General features: G+C 40.4%; 1 protein-coding gene across 1 annotated transcript in view; it reads right to left on the bottom strand.

Annotated features, from left to right (window-relative positions):
* chd2 (chromodomain helicase DNA binding protein 2) overlaps positions 1-21802 on the bottom strand; it is a 221237-nt gene that overhangs the window by 16705 nt on the left and 182730 nt on the right. Inside the window, exons 24-33 of the mRNA XM_060924378.1 lie at positions 20083-20258; positions 19943-19984; positions 19640-19779; positions 16025-16163; positions 15688-15838; positions 15402-15524; positions 7884-8003; positions 7584-7721; positions 7268-7384; positions 6871-7049 (exon numbers count right to left, since the gene is read on the bottom strand). Coding sequence (XP_060780361.1) covers positions 6871-7049; positions 7268-7384; positions 7584-7721; positions 7884-8003; positions 15402-15524; positions 15688-15838; positions 16025-16163; positions 19640-19779; positions 19943-19984; positions 20083-20258 — 1325 coding nt within the window. The remainder of the gene's footprint in view (positions 1-6870; positions 7050-7267; positions 7385-7583; positions 7722-7883; positions 8004-15401; positions 15525-15687; positions 15839-16024; positions 16164-19639; positions 19780-19942; positions 19985-20082; positions 20259-21802) is intronic.

Below are 21802 nucleotides of genomic sequence, written 5' to 3'. Positions count from 1 at the left end.
GTCTTTAGGCTTGCCATCCTTCCACTTGCAAGTGGTAAGTGACGCGCATACCCGATATGCACTGGGATCACACACACACAGCGGCTCAGTCCCGAATCACTGCTCGTGCACTTCACTCGCGCGCTCTGTGAGCTGCGCAGGGCCGGAGTGCGCACCCTCCAGAGGGCACTCGCTGTTCAGGGCGGAGTGATTTGGAGCGCAGGATGCCTGCGGAGCCGAGCATATCCGTGTATTGGCGTTGCTGTGTGCACGCGAATCGTGTATTGGCGTTGCTGTGTGCACGTGAATCGTTTTAAAAACGTTAATCTGATGATCCGCTGATATGGTCTAATGTAAACCCCACCTAAGAGGTGCAAGCATTCACTGAACTAGACCCCGAAGCCGCCGCCAGGCGCCGCTAAAACCGCCATTTAGAATTTGAGCCGCCGCCAGCCAATAATTTTGTAAGCCAATTTGAGCCGCTATCTAATAAAATTTGGCTGAGCCACTAAGAATTGTGTACATCAAATAATGGGTTTATCCACATCATGAGCTACAAGAAAAGTGACACAAACATGATCAACTGTACACACTAGTAGTAACACAATAGAGACGTATAGGCATACACTGTAGAGATTTAGAACTGATATCACAGCACAGAGAGCCACCACAAGCTTGCCGTTGTGACTACCTGTCTGGCTTCCCGCCCCTCACACCATTACCACGATACACTGGGGAACCTGGGAACCCACCCAGAGCATCAATCGACTCCGATATCGACGAGATGGCTGCATTCTTTGCCGCTGCTGAGGGAAAGTGTAAAGGTATTTTTTGTTTGTTTGTTTGTTTCACATACTTCGAGATTGATAAAAAAAAAAAAGTACTCCACCACTCTACTTTCATCATAGTAAGATAGCTGCCAGTCCTTCACTGGTCATTGCTAGTGAGAGTAGATAGCTAGATGCCTTCCTCGAACAATCCAGATTAGCTTATTATTAGCACTGAACTACAATCTTGCTAGATTTATATTTACAATGAAGTAAGAGACCAGGGGACCTGTGGTAATTTGCTATTTATTCCCCCCATTTGTTTGATCCGTTCGCCCGGATATATGCCACACAGTGACGTCCAGTATCAGCCATTTGTAGCCATAAACATTTTGGTGGCTGCAGCAGCCATTAAGGTTTTGGCTGAGTCAGCTAGCCAGCCAATAATTTCATCAGCCAGCCATTATCCTGAAAACAAACGGCTTCGGGGTCTACACTGAACACATCAACTCAATGGACAGAAACATCAAGTTCACCAGGGAAGACGTTAAGGATAATAGTTTGCCTTTCTTGGACTGTGACATCCACATTGGGGTATACAGAAAACCCACGCACACAGACCAATACCTACTTTCTGACTCACACCACCCACTGGAACACAAACTAAGTGTTATCAGAACCCTACAACGCAGGGCTGATAACATACCCACCAGCACTCAGGCCCAAGAGGAAGAGCGCAAACACCTGAGGGAGACCCTTTAAATCTGTGGTTACCCCAGCCAGACCTTTGTGAAAATGGCAACACATTCCAGAAAGAACACCAACACTGTGGATGAGGAGACGCACCAGAAAGAACACCAACACTGTGGATGAGGAGACGCATAACAAGCACAAGAGCATTGTTATCCTGCATGTGTCTGAGGTATCTGAGAAACTCAGGAGGATCTTTAACAAGCACCACATCCCTGTATTTTTCAAACCCAGTAATGCACTCAGAAAAAGACTAATACACCTCAAAGACCATACACCACACACCCAGAAAAGCAACCTGGTGTATGCTGTCCAGTGCAGCAAGGAATGCTTGTACCTGTACATTGGTGAAACCAAACAACTACTAAACAAATGTATGGCCCAACACGGGAGGGCCAACTCTTCAGGCCAAGACTCTGTTCTCTATTTACACCTAAAGGAGAAGGCACACTCCTTTGAGGATAACAATGTACACATTTTGGACAGGGAGGGCAGATGGTTTGAAAGAGGAGTAAAGGAAGCCATCTATCTGAAATTGGAAAAACCATCCATCAACAGAGGAGGTCGTCTGCAACACTATCCCACTTACAATGCTGTCCTTTCATCCCAACCCAGGAGATTTCACACCTTAGCCTTCAAGAACAACGGTCGTTCACAAATGGCCTCATGTGACTCCAGCAACTTTAAAAACCCCAAATGACTGTCGTTAAAACAGAATGGAGCATGAACAAAGTAGACTCCCAAGACTTTAACACCCTAGAGCACTAAAGAAACAATGACATCAGTGGCCTTGATAACGACTCCACAGAGATTAAATACCTGGGTACTCACACCAGCTGGTCAAACTAGCCCAGTCTAGTCAGACAAGCTGATGAAGTTAACTGAAGAAGTCTCTTGGATGAAAGGTGAAACGTCTTCAAAGACTTAAAACCTAGTCCAGTTGCATTTGATTCAATTTTCTTGAGATTACTATGACCTGGATGAATGAGAATATTCACAGACATGTTATGTGCAATAAACGAAAATGACACAGGAAAAAAATATTGAACATGCCATCTGAAATTTATTTAATACTTGGTGGAGAAGTCTTTATTTGCAATGTCTGCAAACTCTCACACTATTCAGATGAGAGTTTGGCTCATTGTTCTACACAGTGTTTAAATGAATCAGCTGAGTCTCCCTTGCAGTATATTTTGGATTGTTGTCCTGCTGGAAAGTCCACCAATGTCTCATTGTCCTAGTGGATGGCAAGAGATTCTTCTCAAGAATCTTCCAGTACATGACTCCATTCATGTTCCTTTTGATAATTTGGATGCTGCTGGTACCATAAGAAGAGAAACAGTCCCATACCATGATGCTTCTAGCTCTGATATATTCAAGGTCATATGTAGAGCCAACATGACACTTTGAATTTTTTTTTGTCTCATCTGAGCATGCTAGTACTCAGTACTAGTATTCTCCCAGTATTCTACAGGCTTCTCCAAGTATTCTGTAGCAAACTTCAAATGAACTTTAACATGCCTTTTCTTCAGTAAGGGAGTCTTCTTGGGTGATCGAGAATGGAGACCACGACTGTGCAATGTATTACCTATTGCTTTCTCTGTGACAGCTGTGGCATTGGATTACTCTTCTGATGAATGATCTGACTGCCCATGACTGATATTCCTTCCACTCGCAAATAATGGTCATGACGGTGCTGATAGGAACATTTAGAGTTGAGAAATCTATCAGTAACCAATGCCATTGTTATACTGCTCAACAATCTTACTGTGAAGGTCTTGGGAGAACTCTTTGCCTCTACACATCACAAGATGTTTCTTGCATGACAGCTTGGTGCCAAATGATTTATTTACTTGCACTCAGAGATGGGTACTCCTTTTTCAAAGTGTAGAAGTCATAACTTACCAACATGCATTAATCCAGTTGATTCTAATTAGCACATGTAAGGAAACTAATTAGTGCAATCAGCTAGGGTTCCTAGTGTGTTAAATACTTTCTTCTGTGTCATTCCACTTTATTGCACATAAATTTTATCCATCCATCCATAGCCGCTTTTCCTGTACAGGGTCGCAAGCAAGCTGGAGCCTATCCCAGCTGACTATTGGCGAGAGGCGGGGTACACCCTGGACAAGTTATCGCAGGGCTGACACAGAGACAAACAACGATTCACACTCACATTCACACCTACAGTCAATTTAGAGCCACCAATGAGCCTAATCTGCATGTCTTTAGACTGTGGGGGAAACCGGAGCACCTGGAGGAAACCGACGCAGACACAGGGAGAACATGTAAACTCCACACAGAAAGGCCCTCGTCAGCCGCTGAGCTCGAACCCAGGTTCAACACAGGTCTTGCTGTGAGGCAGCAGTGCTAACCACTACACCACCGTGCCGCCCCATAGATTTTATAGGGATTGAAATATTACAATTTATTCTGTGTAGTTGTGTTAATATCAATATCCTCTCAACATTTCATGTAACTAGCTGCACTGGAATTATGTTTAACAGAAAATAGGTGATGTGTTGAATATTTCCTCCACTGTACAAGTAATATTATAATTCTAAATTTACAAGAAAAAATTTGCTGTAATTTGCTGACCTAACTGACCTGGAGTAATGAAGTAACAATTTAACAATTCATAAAAAAGAATTACAACCGTAAATCAGAAAAACTTGTTATGGAATGGAAAATGCACATTAAAAAAAGAAAGCAGTGATTTCTAAATTTACTCTGACTTGTATTAAATTGCAGACAGTACTAACCCCATGATATTTCATGTTTTGTCTGGTCAACTTCATTTGTTAATATACATCCATTTCTCTATTTTGGGTCAGCAACACGTTCCAAAAAAAGGGTTGGGATGGGGACAATTTAGTGCTAGTAAAGAAGATGGAGATCCTTGGCACAGTTTGTCAACACATCCAAGAGAAAATTACTGAAATGTTTTAAAAAATGTTCATCAAAGACAGACAAGATGGGATTTGGATATTTCACCCTCGGCAGTGTACAACATTAAAGGATTCAAGGAACATGGAGGAATTTTGGTGCATAAAAGGAAAGGGTGCAAGCCTAAGCTGAACACCCTGTGATCTCCGATCCCTTGGATGACACTGCATCAAGAACTGTCATTCATCTATGGACCCATCCCACGTGACGTCACGACAAATGCGGTTGCCATTTTGGACATGAACTACCAGTAGTCTACCACAGCCAACAACGAGGAACGACGGCAAAGCATCGAAAGGAATATAGCAATCAAAGAAAGTTTTTACTTTCAGCAAGACTTCCATCATGCCATTATATTGTTGTGCACCTGGATGTAGTAACCATCAACACACAAGGCAAGATTTATCATTTTATCGGATCCCGACAGATGCTGACCGACGGAGAAGATGGATGGTCTCTAAAATATTGGCAAAATGATGTTTATTGACATAGCAATCGTGTGTAACGGGAAGCATTTGCATATCCGAAGTATTGTGTTTACATCAAAGATAAAATAAACCGATATGACAACGACTGCTGCTGCCAGGTTGGGGACACAAACTAGTAGAAAGGAAGTGTGCCAACAGTGCCAACACACTTCCTTTGTGGTCGATTCTGCTTTAAGGTAAGATGCATTTAATTATTCGTCTGCTGTGGGTTTGGAATCGGTAGCCTGACCGATTCGTTCATGTTTGTGGTGCCATTTGTTTGTTGACGCGTATTGAAATGGAAGATTGGTTGTTGACATGATTTCCAGTGATGCTTTGGTGCTGCTGTGGATCAGATGTGTTGAGTAGCCTGACCGTTTTTTTTTTTTTCTTGTGTGTGGTATCATTGTTGACGCGAGGTTGTTTTTTGAACATGCCAATGCGGACACGATTTCCCCTGATGAGTTATGACTTCAGACGCAATGCGTGTGTGGAGTCCGTGTGATATGTGCGTAAGATAGGCTTCTCATGTGTTTGGAGATCCGCGCTCTGAGACAAGCGCAAGCAAAAGGGACCCCCCGAAAATATCGGCATAGTTCGAACACTGGGTTGGAGAAAGTAATGGCAAATAGTGAGTGCACAAACCATAGAAGGTAAACTGTACACAGCGCCAGGGCAGTGTGATGGTATGTCTACTTTTAGATTGTGTTAGCTTATCAATGAACACACTCGTCACTCGACGAGTTTCACGTCTTTACGACGGATACTTAAATGTGTGTTAGGTATTATTGTTGCAGTCTAAGCAGTCATTGTAGCAGCTAGATGAGCGAGAACCGAAAGGGTCTGTGCCATAAACCGTTATTTCTTCATGTCCAAAATGGCGGTTGCGTTTACGAAGGTCACGTGAGTGGGAAGGGTCTATAGCTGATATAACTACATGGGCTGGGGATTACTTTGGCAAACATTTGTCAAGCACTACAATACAGAATTGCATCCACAAATGCCAGTTAAAACTTTATTGTGCAAAAAGGCAACCTTATATTAACTGTGTCCAGAAGCGCCACTGACTTCTCTGGGCTTGGAGGCATCTCGGCTGGACCATCACACAGTGGAAATGTGCCAGACAAATCAGTAATCCAGTTCTTTTTTGGAAGAAATGGATGCTGTGCACTCTGGCCCAAAGATGAAAAGGACTATCCAGACTGTTACCAGCAACAAGTCCAAAAGCCAGGGTCTGTTATGGTATGGGGTTGTGTCAGTGTCCTTGGCAAAGGTAACTTACACTTCTGAGATGGCAACATTAATTCAGAAAAGTAAACTGAGATTTTGGAGCAACATATGCTGCCAACAAGATGACATCTTTTCCAGGGATATTTAAAAAAAAGATGATGAAAAACCACATTCTGCACACATTAAAAAGGCATGGCTGCAGAAGAAGGGGGTACCTGTCCCCAATAGAGAATGTGTGGTGAATTTTGAAATGGAAAAGAAAACAAAAAACGACAATACTTTTGCACACATTAAGATATGTCTGCAGGAAGAACAGGACAAAATAACACCTGAAATGCTTCATCACTTGGTGTCTTCAGTCCTAAGTGTTGTGAGAAAGAATGGCAACATTATAAAGCAGTAAATGATTTACCAGCCCAACCTTTTTTGAAATGTGTTGCAAGAATCTGAACTAAAATGTGTTTTGTTTTGTTTTTTTAAATCATGAGGTAAAACATCAAGTAATGTAATGTTGTATTGTTCTGAGTGCAATACAGGTCAAAGATTATTTACAAATCATTGTATTCAGTTTTAATTTCAATATACTGTCCCAACTTTTTCTGATTTGGGGTTGTAATAAACAGTTAATAAACAAACAAACAAACAAACAAATTTATGTATCACTCAGACAGACACGATATAGTGCCTCTGCTGAGCAAAAAAAAAAAAAAAGAGCTAAGTTTTCGTGAGACCTGCGCCAGGTTTTGACGTGTTCCGGGTCACTGTAGGCTTTAAGGCACTCTGTGATTCTGTCTCCAATCTTCAACAGGCAGGCACGTGTGTGCTGCAGCTGCTCCTGCACCGACAAGCCTTCATCAGGCTTATCCAGTTGTTTAAGAGCCTTCTTCACCGGCCTCATCCGCTCTTTACACTAGACACACACAAATTACTCACTTTAAAGTGAATTAAATATGAAGTAGCTTTTAAGACCAGAAAAGATTAAGATTCTTCTCAGTCAGTTTTCTGTCCTATACTGCTCTATTACCAGAAACGGGATGTGATTTCCAATGAGAAAAATTAAAGGGTAGACATGGTGTAAATATACAGTAGATGAGAGGCCTAAAAATATCTAGGTAGAGAGAGACTCACAATACTGAATGTTTCCTGGTCTAGCTCATCATCCTCCTCTCCAATAGGTACTGGGTCACTGCCTGCTGTAATGTGCACGGGGCCCTGAGCTTTCTTGCCTTTGCCTCCTGATTTAGTCTGGAAAAGAAATCCCAGACAAGCTTTCAGAACACAAATGCTCTTTTCTAAAATTGGCACTGTACATCAGTTTTATTCAATGTATGATACATTATTGCTTTAAAGAGTAAGCTGACATAACAGCCACATGTTAATCAAATATTCGTATGGTGAAACATAACACTTACAAAACCTATAAAACATAGCTTGTTTAAAAAACCTTTTCCTTCTTGAGTTTTGTCCGTTTTTTGTCCTCGTCACCCTCTTTGTCTTTTTTTGCAGTGCCCTGCTTCTCTTTGTTCTCTTTGTTGTCCTTCTTCTGTTTTTTCTTAGTTGGATTTTTTTCAGTTCTGTTATCCTGCAACGTGTAAACAAATGGGAAAGGATTCAATTAAAAAACAAACAAACAAAAGACTGGTTGTCAAATTTATCAGCCACTACTCTCCAAACTGGGGACTGCACACACTGTCGTTTCATTTGCACTTCAGGTTTGATTTGCTGCCTGCATAGGGGAACATACCTTCACTTCACCTTCCTCTGAAGTATGTTCAGAGAGATGAGGAGAGGAGATTTCACTGACCAGTTCATCTTTTCGGGTCTTGTCTTTCTTTACTCGAGGTTTTCTCTTCTTTACCTGGGACTGAAAATAAGCAGAACAATACTGCAGTGCACAAACCAAATGATGGCCAGCCTTGGTAATTCTTCAAGAGGAACTCTTAAGCATTAACACTGCCATAAATCACTAACAATTATTTACTCTAATATAGCAATCCCTGGGTCTGTACTTTTTTAATGCAAATAACACTGTATTAACATTACAGCCAATTCTAACATTGTTAGTATTAAACAAATACAATCCCAAATCAGAAGAAGTTGGGACAGAATGGAAAATGCATATTAAAAAAAAAAGAAAGCAGTGATTTATAAATGTACTTTGACTTGTCTTTCATTGCAAACAGTATGAACCAAAGAGATTTCATGTTTTGTCTGGTCAGCTTCATTTCATTTGTTAATATACCTTCATTCCTACATGTCTCGAAAATTAGAAAGTAAACAGAGTCAAACAAAATGGGCAGTATTCCAATTAGCATGGAAGGAGAGCCTCTTGAACTATAGAAAAGCTCTTAGTGCTGATACCGGTAGATTGACATTTCTCTCCACTCTAATAAAAGATAACAAAAATAATCATAGATTCTTATTTAATACTACAGAAAAAATAACTAGAAATAAGATCACCACAGAAACATCCACACCTTGAAATACGTGGTAGTGATGATTTAATTGCAAAACTGAAAATATCAGGTAAAAAATTCAAACTATTAATTTAAAGCCAGACAATTTGATAACTAACTCTGGAGATAATGTATCAGATTGATGATTAGAATGTTTTACTCACCTTCAAGAAAGCAAATTAAATTCACTAATTTCCTCAACAAATTCAACTTGTGTACTACAACCCCGATTCCAAAAAAGTTGGGACAAAGTACAAATTGTAAATAAAAACGGAATGCAATAATTTACAAATCTCAAAAACTGATATTGTATTCACAATAGAACAGACAACATATCAAATGTCGAAAGTGAGACATTTTGAAATTTCATGCCAAATATTGGCTCATTTGAAATTGCATCTCAAAAAAGTTGGGACAGGGGCAATAGAGATCTTGCAGTCACGTGACCGGAAAGTACACAGACGCCATCTTGTCGGGCAACAACACAGCTGAATACTGCTGCACTCGTGTACAGAATGGATCAATTTCAACCGACGGACTACACGGCTCATTTTTCTAATGAACAGATAACTAGATATATGTCTAAAATAAACGATCTACAGATTAGTGACCCTTATGGCTTTCCGGACGGAGTTTTCACGACCGTGTCAGTGGATATGGAACTGCCAGCGGAACACCCGGACGTGTATAATTACCTCATTAACTTTCCCTCGCTGTTCAGTGGTGAAGCACTGCGTGCTTATAAATCTCTGGACAGTTTTCTTTACAGAAATTCAGGATTTGTCAGCGACTCAGATGTGGCATCTTGTAAACAAGAAAATGATCCTCACTGGATGGGTAAGTCACTTAAGTATTACTAGTACTGCACTGACCAGCCGATTATAGAATAGAATAAGGTAATTCCAGCTGTAATTCCAAATCGTCCGTTCTGTTTACATGGATCTGGCGTTGGAGAGGTAGAGGCTTAGCAGTGGAGGTTTGAGTGGCTGTTTTCTGAGCTTAGTCAACAGGCCGGCTCTGCAGCCTCGCTTTTGCTTCCGCTCCCGGCGCCGCCTCCTTCGCTTTGCTTCCAATAACAATCCACGGAGACCTCGCTGGTCTCGCTATCTCGTCCGGAATGTTTTTTTTTTTTTTCTCGTCCGGAATGTTGTGCATGCGATGGAAATCGCTACAAACCGTCATTTTCTGCAGGAAACCAATGTCCAGTAAGTCCATACGGTTGTAGTGGATATTGAAGTCCGGTACAGACGAACAACACGCAAAAATACACACAAAAACGTGCACAGGTAGGGAGAGCTTGTAGCCGCAGCCGTTGTAGTAGAATTGTATATAGTAGGGTTTTCCAGAAGAAAAGGTAGAAGTAGAACCAGAAGTAGAAGTAGAAGGCGGAAATATGGCGTTTGACCGACAAGATGGCGTCTGTCACAATCTGGATCGGCTGTGACGTCACATGCAAGTGCTCCATAAGAGGCTGGAAAAGTTAAAGGTACAAAAAAGGAACAGCTGGAGGACCAAATTGCAACTCATTAGGTCAATTGGCAATAGGTCATTAACATAACTGGGTATAAAAAGAGCATCTTGGAGTGGCAGCGGCTCTCAGAAGTAAAAATGGGAAGAGGATCACCAATCTCCCTAATTCTGCGCCGACAAATAGTGGAGCAATGTCAGAAAGGAGTTCGACAGTGTAAAATTGCAAAGAGTTTGAACATATCATCTACAGTGCATAATATCATCAAAAGATTCAGAGAATCTGGAAGAATCTCTGTGCATAAGGGTCAAGGCCGGAAAACCATACTGGGTGCCCGTGATCTTTGGGCCCTTAGACGGCACTGCATCACATACAGGCATGCTTCTGTATTGAAAATCACAAAATGGGCTCAGGAATATTTCCAGAGAACATTATCTGTGAACACAATTCACCGTGCCATCCGCCGTTGCCAGCTAAAATTCTCTAGTTCAAAGAAGAAACCGTATCTAAACATGATCCAGAAGCGCAGACGTCTTCTCTGGGCCAAGGCTCATTTAAAATGGACTGTGCCAAAGTGGAAAACTGTTCTGTGGTCAGACGAATCAAAATTTGAAGTTCTTTATGGAAATCAGGGACGCCGTGTGATTCGGACTAAAGAGGAGAAGGACGACCCAAGTTGTTATCAGTGCTCAGTTCAGAAGCCTGCATCTCTGATGGTATGGGGTGGCATTAGTGCGTGTGGCATGGGCAGCTTACACATCTGGAAAGACACCATCAATGCTGAAAGGTATATCCAGGTTCTAGAGCAACATATGCTCCCATCCAGACGACATCTCTTTCAGGGAAGACCTTGCATTTTCCAACATGACAATGCCAAACCACATACTGCATCAATTACAGCATCATGGCTGCGTAGAAGAAGGGTCTGGGTACTGAACTGACCAGCCTGGAGTCCAGATCTTTCACTCATAGAAAACATTTGGCGCATCATAAAACGGAAGATACGACAAAAAAGACCCAAGACAGTTGAGCAACTAGAATCCTACATTAGACAAGAATGGGTTAACATTCCTATCCCTAAACTTGAGCAACTTGTCTCCTCAGTCCCCAGACGTTTACAGACTGTTGTAAAGAGAAAAGGGGATGTCTCACAGTGGTAAACATGGCCTTGTCCCAACTTTTTTGAGATGTGTTGTCATAAAATTTAAAAATCACCTAATTTTTCTTTTTAAATGACACATTTTCTCAGTTTAAACATTTGATATGTCATCCATGTTCTATTCTGAATAAAATATGGAATTTTGAAACTTCCACATCATTGCATTCCGTTTTTATTTACAATTTGTACTTTGTCCCAACTTTTTTGGAATCGGGGTTGTAGATCCCTTACCTACACACGTCTTCAAATAGATACTACCAGGAGCAATCAAACCTATGAAAAATGATCAATTCTTCCCTTAGCACTGGCTATGTACCTAAATCCATTAAACAAGCAGTTATCAAACCCCTGATTAAAAAAACCTGACCTTGACCCATACCAGCTGTGCCAATATGAAACCTGCCCTTTATCTTCAAGTTCCTGGAAAAAGCTGTAGCACAACAGTTATGCTCATACCAACATCAGGGGCGGAGCCAAGGGGTGGCCAGTGGTGGCCGAGGCCACCCTAAATTAATCTCTGGCCACCCCCAACACCGCTTTGTTGGCAACTTTTTTGCAGAACTATGTGGGACATTCCACCGAATGGGTGCTATTTGCTTGTTGTACCACTCCCAAATTAAACTTAATTTATTACATCTTTTCAACACTGATTATAATAACACACATATTTAACTATTCAAAATGTGTATTGGTCAACCTCAGGCTACGTTACAAGGTTTTTTCAGTCCTGTTACCAAAACTCAGAGTAACAAGACTGAGTTTTTAGCCTAGCATTAGCTAATACATGGAATTAAGCCACATGGCGTCATTGCTAATAGCATGACCACACTTAGCACATTCTAGTGATTTACCAAAAATCTGTATTTTTAAAATAAATATCATCTAAGAAATAATTTAAGTAACAGCACAGTATGTTGACACTGACCTTAGCAGTCAAACTTAAAAAATCATCAAATGTACATAAAAGTAAATGAGAGAACTAACTTTTGGTCTTCCCATGGCCTTCAGAAGACACAACTGATGTAACTTCCTGTTGAGCATGTGATTTATGGAATGTTCCAAATTTGTCAGATGGGTTAATATGTTTGGGTAACAGGACTGAGTGAAAACCCAGGGACACAACTAAAATGTGTATTTTAACTAAGATATTGTGGATTTCTTATGAAAAAAAAAAATTTAAACCATGGATAGGATACGGAGTCACACAACAGTGCAAAAGAAATACTGTTTCTGAAGGATTTTAATCATAATATTTCATAGTTAAGTATAAAGTTAGAGTGCGGGGACAGGTAACACATGCTATTTTTCAGTGTTTTAGGTAGTTTTCATTAATCCTTACAATTATATATCTTAAATTTGAAATCAGATCAATGTGCAGGACATTCTGCGTAATAAGGAAATGTATTTTAAAGTACATTTTTATGTGCATTTATACATATAATTTTCTAGGGACGGAAATGGCACCGATTTGGTGGAATGGCTCATGGCTGTATGCAGTTGTTTCCATACAGAGACAATTCAACAGTGCACTCTCAAAGCAGTAGTTCTCCACCCAAACAATAGGTGACAGTAATACTCTCAACTTGAACATCAACCACCACCAGCACTATCCCACCCATGTTTCTCTATTATTATGAACAAGTTATATAGAACAAAGCAGGATGCTAAAGAAGAGATGATCCCATTCTTGGTACTAAATTGCTGCAGTGTAATACTTTTCCATGCATGTCATCATAATCCCTTGGCTGGGCACACAGTGCAAATTAAGACACTAAACCCCATTTATATTGGCCAGGTATTCATGGTGATGTATACATGTACTGTGTGGCATGTCACAAATGTCACTTGGTGAATGTGCCAGCCATGCCAAAAGCACAATTACACATTCAAAAGATTTGGTATGGACGTCCTTGGGCCATTAGAATGGAGTACATAACCACATAACTTTGTGCTAGTCCTTGTGGATTAACAAACATGATACCCAGAAGCCATGCTTTGCAACATCTCCACACACAGCCTTGTGTGGAAGCACTCTCCAGAGTTATCTTCTGAGTTGGGATCCTCAGAAAGAGCCCAACTTACTAAGGTACTACTTTCATGTCACAAACACTTCGCAAACTGCACAAATTCCTGGGGATTAAATGAATTTGCACCAGGGCTTACAATCTACAAACAGATTGTCTGGTCAGGTGGTTTAAATTAAACCCTAAAAAATATGATTTACAAGTTTGTTTATGATGATCACGAGTTGGGGAAGTCCAGTTGAATAAGTAAAGGTCAGGCAAACAGACAGAGGTGATGCATTTCAAAAATACCATCTCAACCTCCTGAAACTATGGAGAGAGGTGGTTTGTGTGGCCATGGTGATGGTGGTTCCTGAGAGGGAGGAGCTGGAACTGGAGGTAAGCCTAAAATGACTGGCTCATTTCACCTGTTTCCTGGTCACACAAACCTAATAGACCACCACATTTGGCTCCTCCAGGTGTGGTGGTAAACAACTGTTTGCCAAGTTTGGTTCGTTAAATATGGAAGATTTTGAGACAATTTTGAAAGACACGTTGAACACTTGAAAGGAACGTATATGTCTAATAATATTAGCTGGCTTTTTTCATGGTATATCAGATATATTCCATTCAGCTAGCATGATACTGAACTCGTCTTCAACTCGTTCAATATTGTGCTAGCTGAATGGAATACTCTCCCCCTTCTGCTTTACCCTGTACACTTTGGACTTCAGACACACACCTGCCATCTTCAGAAGTTCTCAGATGATACAGCCATTGTTGGATGTGTCTCAGAGGGGAACGAACAGGAATACAGGAGGGTCATCAACAACTGTGTCAGCTGGTGTGGAAATAACAACCTCCACATCAACATCAGAAAGACAAGGGAGTTGGTGATTGATTTCCACAGGACAGCACCACAGTGTACACCAGTGAACATCCTGGATATGGCCATTGAGATTGTGAGGGAATATAAATACCTGGGTGTTCACCTGAACAAAAACTGGACTGGACTACCAACACGGATGCTTTGTACAAGAAGGGCCAAAGTCGTCTCCACTTGCTGAGGAGACTGAGGTCCTTCAGAGTGTGCAAGACACTAGTGAGGACATTCTATGACACCATGGTAGCATCTATCATCATTATCTTCGCCATAGTCTGTTGGGGATGTGGAAGCTCTGAGAGGGACAGGAAAAGGCTTAACAAGCTGGTGAAAAGGGCCAGCTCTGTCCTGGACTGCCCTCTGAAATCCACTGAGGTGTGTGAGAGGAGAACATTAGCTAAGCTAATGTCAATCATGGACAACACCTCTCACCCCCTACATGAGACCGTTGGTGCTCTGAGTAGCTCCTTCAGCAGCAGACTGCTGTACCCACGGTGCAAGAAGGAATGCTACCACAAGTCTTTCATCCCAACTGCTGCCAGACTTTTCAGTGACAGCCTGGCATAACATAGCACCATTTCTCAATGTCACTATCATGTTTTTGTCACTTTATTCGCATCTCATCGCCACCATCTACTTATGCTGTGCAACAATATTTCTATTTGGTACAATATCCTTTTCATTTGTAAGCATTTCTTAGTCATGTCTCACTCCTATAATTGCTGTGTACAATTATGTTCATCACCTATGTTTTTTTGGTCATTTATTGGTTACTTTACACACACATTCCATCCTGGTTATTTCTGTTATGCTGTGCAATAACATCCACTACCTGGTGCAATATTCTGTTTCAGTTGCCAGTATTTTATTAGTGCAACATTTCTACTTCAGGTGAAGTACTACTCTTATTTAAGTTCCATTGTTATTTTGTTGTGTACATTACATACATAGCCTGTGTTTTACTTTTTTTTTAATTAAAATTTTTTTTTAACTTTTATACATTAGATATATACATGTTTTTTCTACTTTTTTATACTGTTATTGCACTCTATTTTTTGTTACTGTCTATTCCTGACTCTTTTCTGTCTGTGAGCTACTGGAACATGTAAATTTCCCCACCGAAAGATGAATAAAGTTTCCCTTATCTAGTTTTAGGCCATTGATTTCATACATGTTTTACAAGAGAATATAAAAAGAGTGCCAAATATTTCTATATGTTCTAATCTTACACAAGTACCCTGTATTATAGTACTGGCAATCTGTCATGCTGTTCCAGGCCTGAGCTACACTCACCTCTTCTTCTGCTTTGAATGTGTCTTTGCTCTCTTGTTCCTTCTTCAGGATCTTCAATAAATAATCAGCTCTCATTTGCACCTGCTTTGCCTGTGGTTTTTTGTCAGGGTTGTCCGGAAGAATCTACACATAATTGCAGTTAGCTCACACATGATGTAATATTAGTAACATGACTGAAGTTCCTTGAAGTTATCAAATTCCATAATATGCAGGCAGCCACATTAGGTCAGGATAGCAAACTACAATATGACTGTTTCTAAATGATTAACAACCAGGCTGAGTGCACCTTGTCCAAGAGTTTCAGCTCAGGATCAGTCTTGATCTGGTCCCAGTTGCCATAGCCATGCTCGTAGATGCCCAACAGGAGATGTGTGTCATCTTGAACATCCCAGTCTACATCAAAGTGTGGCACCTTCATACGATAGGTCAGCTGAAAACTAGGACATAGAAAGAAACTAGTTAAGTGCTGCTACAATTCGTTGGCACTTAATTTTAACAAAAACTCATCTAAAAATTAACTGATAGCAAATAAATCTTATTCTTAGATCCCTCACTAGAGGATAGAATAAAGTTGGAAATTATAATGGTTTGGTAAGTTAGAAAGAGATTTCTTTTGAACATACTTGCTCCGCTCGATGGGATTGGAAGGCACAGCCTTGTGCAGAGGCTCAAATTCTTCCTCATGCTGGATGATAGATTTAGCGTTTACCTGAACCCCAGAAATCTTGATGTTAATTCCTCGCCTTTTTCCTGGTCCTTTAGCTACAGAGTGAACAAACAGCAAAAAACAAATTAGCACATTACTATTCTCTAACCAGAATTTTCCTCTATGCCCTTTAATATGGGGTGTATATTGAGTTAAAAATGAAGACTATTTCCCTTTTAATAATTTGAGGTAAGCCACAGAGATATATGTCCTCCTATTCATATTACATTTTATTAGAGCCCAAGCACTGGAGGTGTTAAAGCCCTATTGTTTTTGCAGTGTTTTTTTTTTCTGCATTTACTCATTTTTGAGGTATTTGCCATGTCTGAAAACTAACAAATATTGGCACATGCGTCCTTCCTGTGAAAAATAAAAAAATTACACTACCGTTCAAAAGTTTGGGGTCACCCACACAATTTTGTGTTTTCCATGAAAAGTCACACTCTTATTTACCACCATAAGTTGTAAAATGAATAGAAAATATAGTCAAGACATTTTTCTGGCCATTTTGAGCATTTAATCGACCCCACAAATGCGATGCTCCAGAAACTCAATCTGCTCAAAGGAAGGTCAGTTTTATAGCTTCTCTAAAGAGCTAAACTGTTTTCAGCTGTGCTAACATGATTGTACAAGGGTTTTCTAATCATCCATTAGCCTTCTGAGGCAATGGGCAAACACATTGTACCATTAGAACACTGGAGTGATAGTTGCTGGAAATGGGCCTCTATATACCTATGTAGATATTGCACCAAAAACCAGACATTTGCAGCTAGAATAGTCATTTACCACATTAGCAATGTATAGAGTGTATTTCTGATTAGTTTAAAGTGATCTTCATTGAAAAGAACAGTGCTTTTCTTTCAAAAATAAGGACATTTCAAAGTGACCCCAAACTTTTGAACGGTAGTGTACATTGTGCATGGGCTTGGTCCAGGAGCTCTATAGCCCCCCGGCAAATTTCATTGGATCCCCTTGAAATTTGGTTTGTATAAAGTTCCAGACAAATGTGTTGATAAATTGCGAAGGAATAGTAGGTACCTCAAATGAACACATTATGGCAGAAAATTGATTTGCTTGAGATTCAGCACTAAACCGAATGCATGGGTCTTCATGGTCAGGAAACAGTTGCTTTGACATTCATTAAATTTGGCAAGAGCAGGAGTGTCATCTTTTCAGGAATTTTTAATATTGGTTTTGAGTGACTCCACCCAAAAGGACGTTGGCCATTTTGGATTTTCTGTTTTTCGCATATTTTTAATGAACTCTTTCGAACTCCTACTACAGAGCTCATTGGATTTCATTGAAATTTGGTTGCAACAAACTTCACACGTGATAAATTGTGAATGAATAGTGGATAACTCAGAGACATGATGACAGGAAATTGATTTGCATGAGATGCCATACCAAAACAGGAAGTGTAAAAAAGTGGTTTTGCTTGGTTTGACCAGCCTCAAATCGTACATGGTTACTAATGGCCCAGTCCTGATTACACTGATTTATATGTTAGCATAACTTCTGATTTGGTATTTTAATGCAGCATATGCATGCTTCATCAGCTCTAGAGTACCTCCAAGTTTGAAAATGCACATTTAAAACACCTTTGGAATCCACAAAAATTCAGGAAACTTGGTACACTTTAAGTTTAGCAAAATCTTTGGTAATTTGCCTTGGGTGTGGCCAGTGGACTCCACAGTGCCCTCTAACATTTCTGAACAAGTTTATCCATGGAGTTTCCCCAAAGTTCCTCCATGGACACGGTCATCACCACGTCAGACATAAAAATTATGTACTTTTTCAAACTCCATCTACAGAATTCCTCAGTCTCCCATGGAATTTGGTAGGTTTAAGATGATAAATTGCAAAGGTATAGCGGATTCCTCAAGCAAACACAATGGTGGGCAATGATTTGCTTGAGATGCAACACTAAACCAGACACAAAAGTATACCAAATTAGGTGTACTGCAGGTTAAGGTAGGATTTATATGGAGATTTTGGGTTTGCCAGAAGTGCCATTCCACTACACTTTGCCCCAAAACCATTCATATCCAGCCCCTCCTCTGACCCATTTTACCATTTGCCCCAGCTGCCTCTTGCACCATAGTGCAAGGGCCCTTCATTCTCCTGGGGACAGGGGAACACCTTGTTTGTTTTAGGCATACACCAATCAGCCATCACATTAAAACCACTGAGAGATGAAGTGAATAACATTGATTATCTCACTACAATGATCCCTGTAAAGAGGTGGGATATATGAGGCAGCAAGTGAACAACCAGTTCAGAAGTTGTGTTGGAAGCAGGAAAAAATGGGCAAGCGTAAGGATCTGAGCAAGTCTGACAAGGGTCAAATTCTAATGGGTAGACACCTGGGTCAGAGCATCCACAAAACGGCAGGTCTCGTGGGCCATTCCCAGTTTGCAGTGCCTAGCAAAAGTGACCCAGGGAAGGACAAATGGTGAACTCATGAGAGGAACATAGGTGGCCAAGGCTCATTGATGGATGAGAGGGGTGAAGGCAAGCCTGTCTGGTCTGATCCTGCAGAAGAGCTACTGTAGCATAAACCGCTGGAAAAGTTAATGCTGGCTATGATAGAAAGGTGCCAGAACACACATCACTGCTTGCTGCATATGTGACTGCGTAGCTGCAGACTGGACAGAGTGACCCCTGTCCATGAACAAAAACGCTTACCAATGGGCATGTGAACATCAGAACTGGACCATGGAGCAATGAAAGAAGGTGGCCTGATGTGAATCACATTTTCTTTTACATAATGTGGACGGCCCAGTGGGTGTGTGTGATAAGAGATGGAACCAGGATGCGCTATGGAAATAAGGCAAGCCGGCAAAGGCAGTGTGATGCTCTGGGCAATGTTCTGCTGGGAAACCTTGGGTCCTGGCATTCATGTAGGTGTTACTTTGATACGTACCAACTACATAAACATTGTTACAGACCAAGTACATCTCTTCATGGCAATAGTATTCCCTAATGGCAGTGGCCTCTTTCAGCAGGATAATGCACCCTACAACATTGCAAAAAGTGTCCAGGAATGGTTTGAGGAACAAGACAAACAAGACAAAGGTGTTGCCTTGGCCTGCAAATTCCCCAAATCTCAATACTATCAAGCATCTGTGGATGTGCTGGACAAATAATTCCAATCCATGGAAGCCCCACCTTACAACATGCAGGTTTTAAAAGCTCTGCTGCTAATGCTAGTGTTTGTGCCAGATATCACAGCACATGTTCAGAGGTCTTGTGGAGTTCATGTCTTGATGGGTCAGAGCTGTTTTGGTGGCACAGGAGGGACCTACACCATATTAGGCAGGTGGTTTTAATGTTATGGCTGATCAGTGTATATCTTGTGTAAAAATCATTTTAGCACTACAAACGGCAATTTAATTTCTTTTATTAGTTATAATTGCATTTTATACTGCATATCTTTACACTATGTATATTGCTTTACTGATTGTGTTTATTCCTTATATGGGAATTGATAGATCAAAAAACAACAACTAATGAATCAAATGGTAAAAAACACCTTCGGTAGGGTTCTCCTTCACTTGTTCTTCATGCTCCTGTACTGCAGCTACACATGTGGTGTGCACCAGCTCTCCTAGTCTCTTAAGATCTGCTATGGATTTGTCCACCAGTTCAGAGTCACGTGCAATGGCCTCCAACCTGGAAACAACATAATCAATCAGAACTACAAGCATACAATCAAGAATTAAATTTTAAACTCTGGACTATCAATTGAGAAGCAACACTGGTCATGGATTTTGTATTATGCTTAAATTTCATATTTGCAATATTAATACTCTAGTAGTGACACAAATAGCCATACCTTTCAAGTGGCGCACCAAATTTCTTATAAGCTTTTATGAACCTGTTGAAACAAATCAGCTGAATTTCAGTTTCATTATCACTAAATGACAGTTTGAAATGCCCAGTGTTGTTGTAACCAAATACAACTGAATATGTTACCTGCGAATCTCAGCATCTGTGAAACCTTCCACATTGTTTTTGCGTGCACGTGGCCGGCCTCGCCGCTTGGGCTTTTTTTCATCCTCACTATCATCCGTCTCACTCTCTGAACCTGATGAGTGGCTCTTCAGTTTGAGCTTTGAGCCAACATCGCTGTCACTGTCATTTGCCTGCACCTGAGAAGAGCAACACACAGTCTAAGTGGAAGCCTGTTTAGACCAATTAGAAATCATAACCAATTTCAACCAACTCTGGTCATAATCTTATTTTGGGAAAATATGTGGATTTGAAAAAACAAATGGATATCCTTTTTAACAGTGAACAACAGGAAGACAGAACAAGAACTGCTGTGTAAACACCAAAGGTTTTTGTCAGATCTGCTAAAAATATGGAAGTACATGGGAAAAAAAATCTACACATATACCATGTGCTTACAATAAAATCTGAAAACCTTGTGACATAAATACATGTTTAAAGAAAATATATACAAGTTTGGCCACCTGACATTATACAACTAAAAGTCTGTGGACACGTGACCATCATGCCCATGTGCATGCTGAACATCCCATTCTAAATCACGGGCATTTTGATAGTGGCAGCGCCCCCTTTGCTGCTATAACAGTAGAGCCGGGCTTAATGTCATCACAATGATTTTTTCAAAATTGGCCGATCTTAGTCAACATAAAATATTAGAATTAAAAGTCTTCCAGAATTCCATAAACCTGTCACAGTTTTTAATGAATATCCTTCTACATAATGCAGATTGAATAAACTAAATTTTCCTTACTGTTTAAAATATTTATCTGAACATCATGTACAGCCACACAGTTTATAAAATATTACACAAATCTACATGGAAGAACACCTCTTTATCCACTGTTAAGCATCAACTCTTTCGTCATAAAACAGGTTACCATCTTTGATGTGGAAAAATAAGGGTCAATCTCAGGCTCCAATTTGAAAATATTTAATTTAAAAAAACAAAAAAACATTTTCCTCCTTCTATGGATTTATTGTATTACAACCCCGATTCCAAAAAAGTTGGGACAAAGTACAAATTGTAAATAAAAACAGAATGCAATGATGTGGAAGTTTCAAAAGTCCATATTTTATTCAGAATAGAACATAGATGACATATCAAATGTTTAAACTGAGAAAATGTATAATTTAAAAAGAAAAATTAGGTGATTTTAAATTTCATGACAACAACACATCTCAAAAAAGTTGGGACAAGGCCATGTTTACCACTGTGAGACATCCCCTTTTCTCTTTACAACAGTCTGTAAACGTCTGGGGACTGAGGAGACAAGTTGCTCAAGTTTAGGGACAGGAATGTTAACCCATTCTTGTCTAATGTAGGATTCTAGTTGCTCAACTGTCTTAGGTCTTTTTTGTCGTATCTTCCGTTTTATGATGCGCCAAATGTTTTCTATGGGTGAAAGATCTGGACTGCAGGCTGGCCAGTTCAGTACCCGGACCCTTCTTCTATGCAGCCATGATGCTGTAATTGATGCAGTATGTGGTTTGGCATTGTCATGTTGGAAAATGCAAGGTCTTCCCTGAAAGAGACGTCGTCTGGATGGGAGCATATGTTGCTCGAGAACCTGGATATACCTTTCAGCATTGATGGTGTCTTTCCAGATGTGTAAGCTGCCCATGCCACATGCACTAATGCAACCCCATACCATCAGAGATGCAGGCTTCTGAACTGAGCACTGTT

The sequence above is a fragment of the Neoarius graeffei genome, chromosome 6 (assembly GCF_027579695.1).
Source record: "Neoarius graeffei isolate fNeoGra1 chromosome 6, fNeoGra1.pri, whole genome shotgun sequence".
Classification (NCBI taxonomy): domain Eukaryota; kingdom Metazoa; phylum Chordata; class Actinopteri; order Siluriformes; family Ariidae; genus Neoarius; species Neoarius graeffei.
This window is presented reverse-complemented; position numbering and strand designations above follow the sequence as displayed.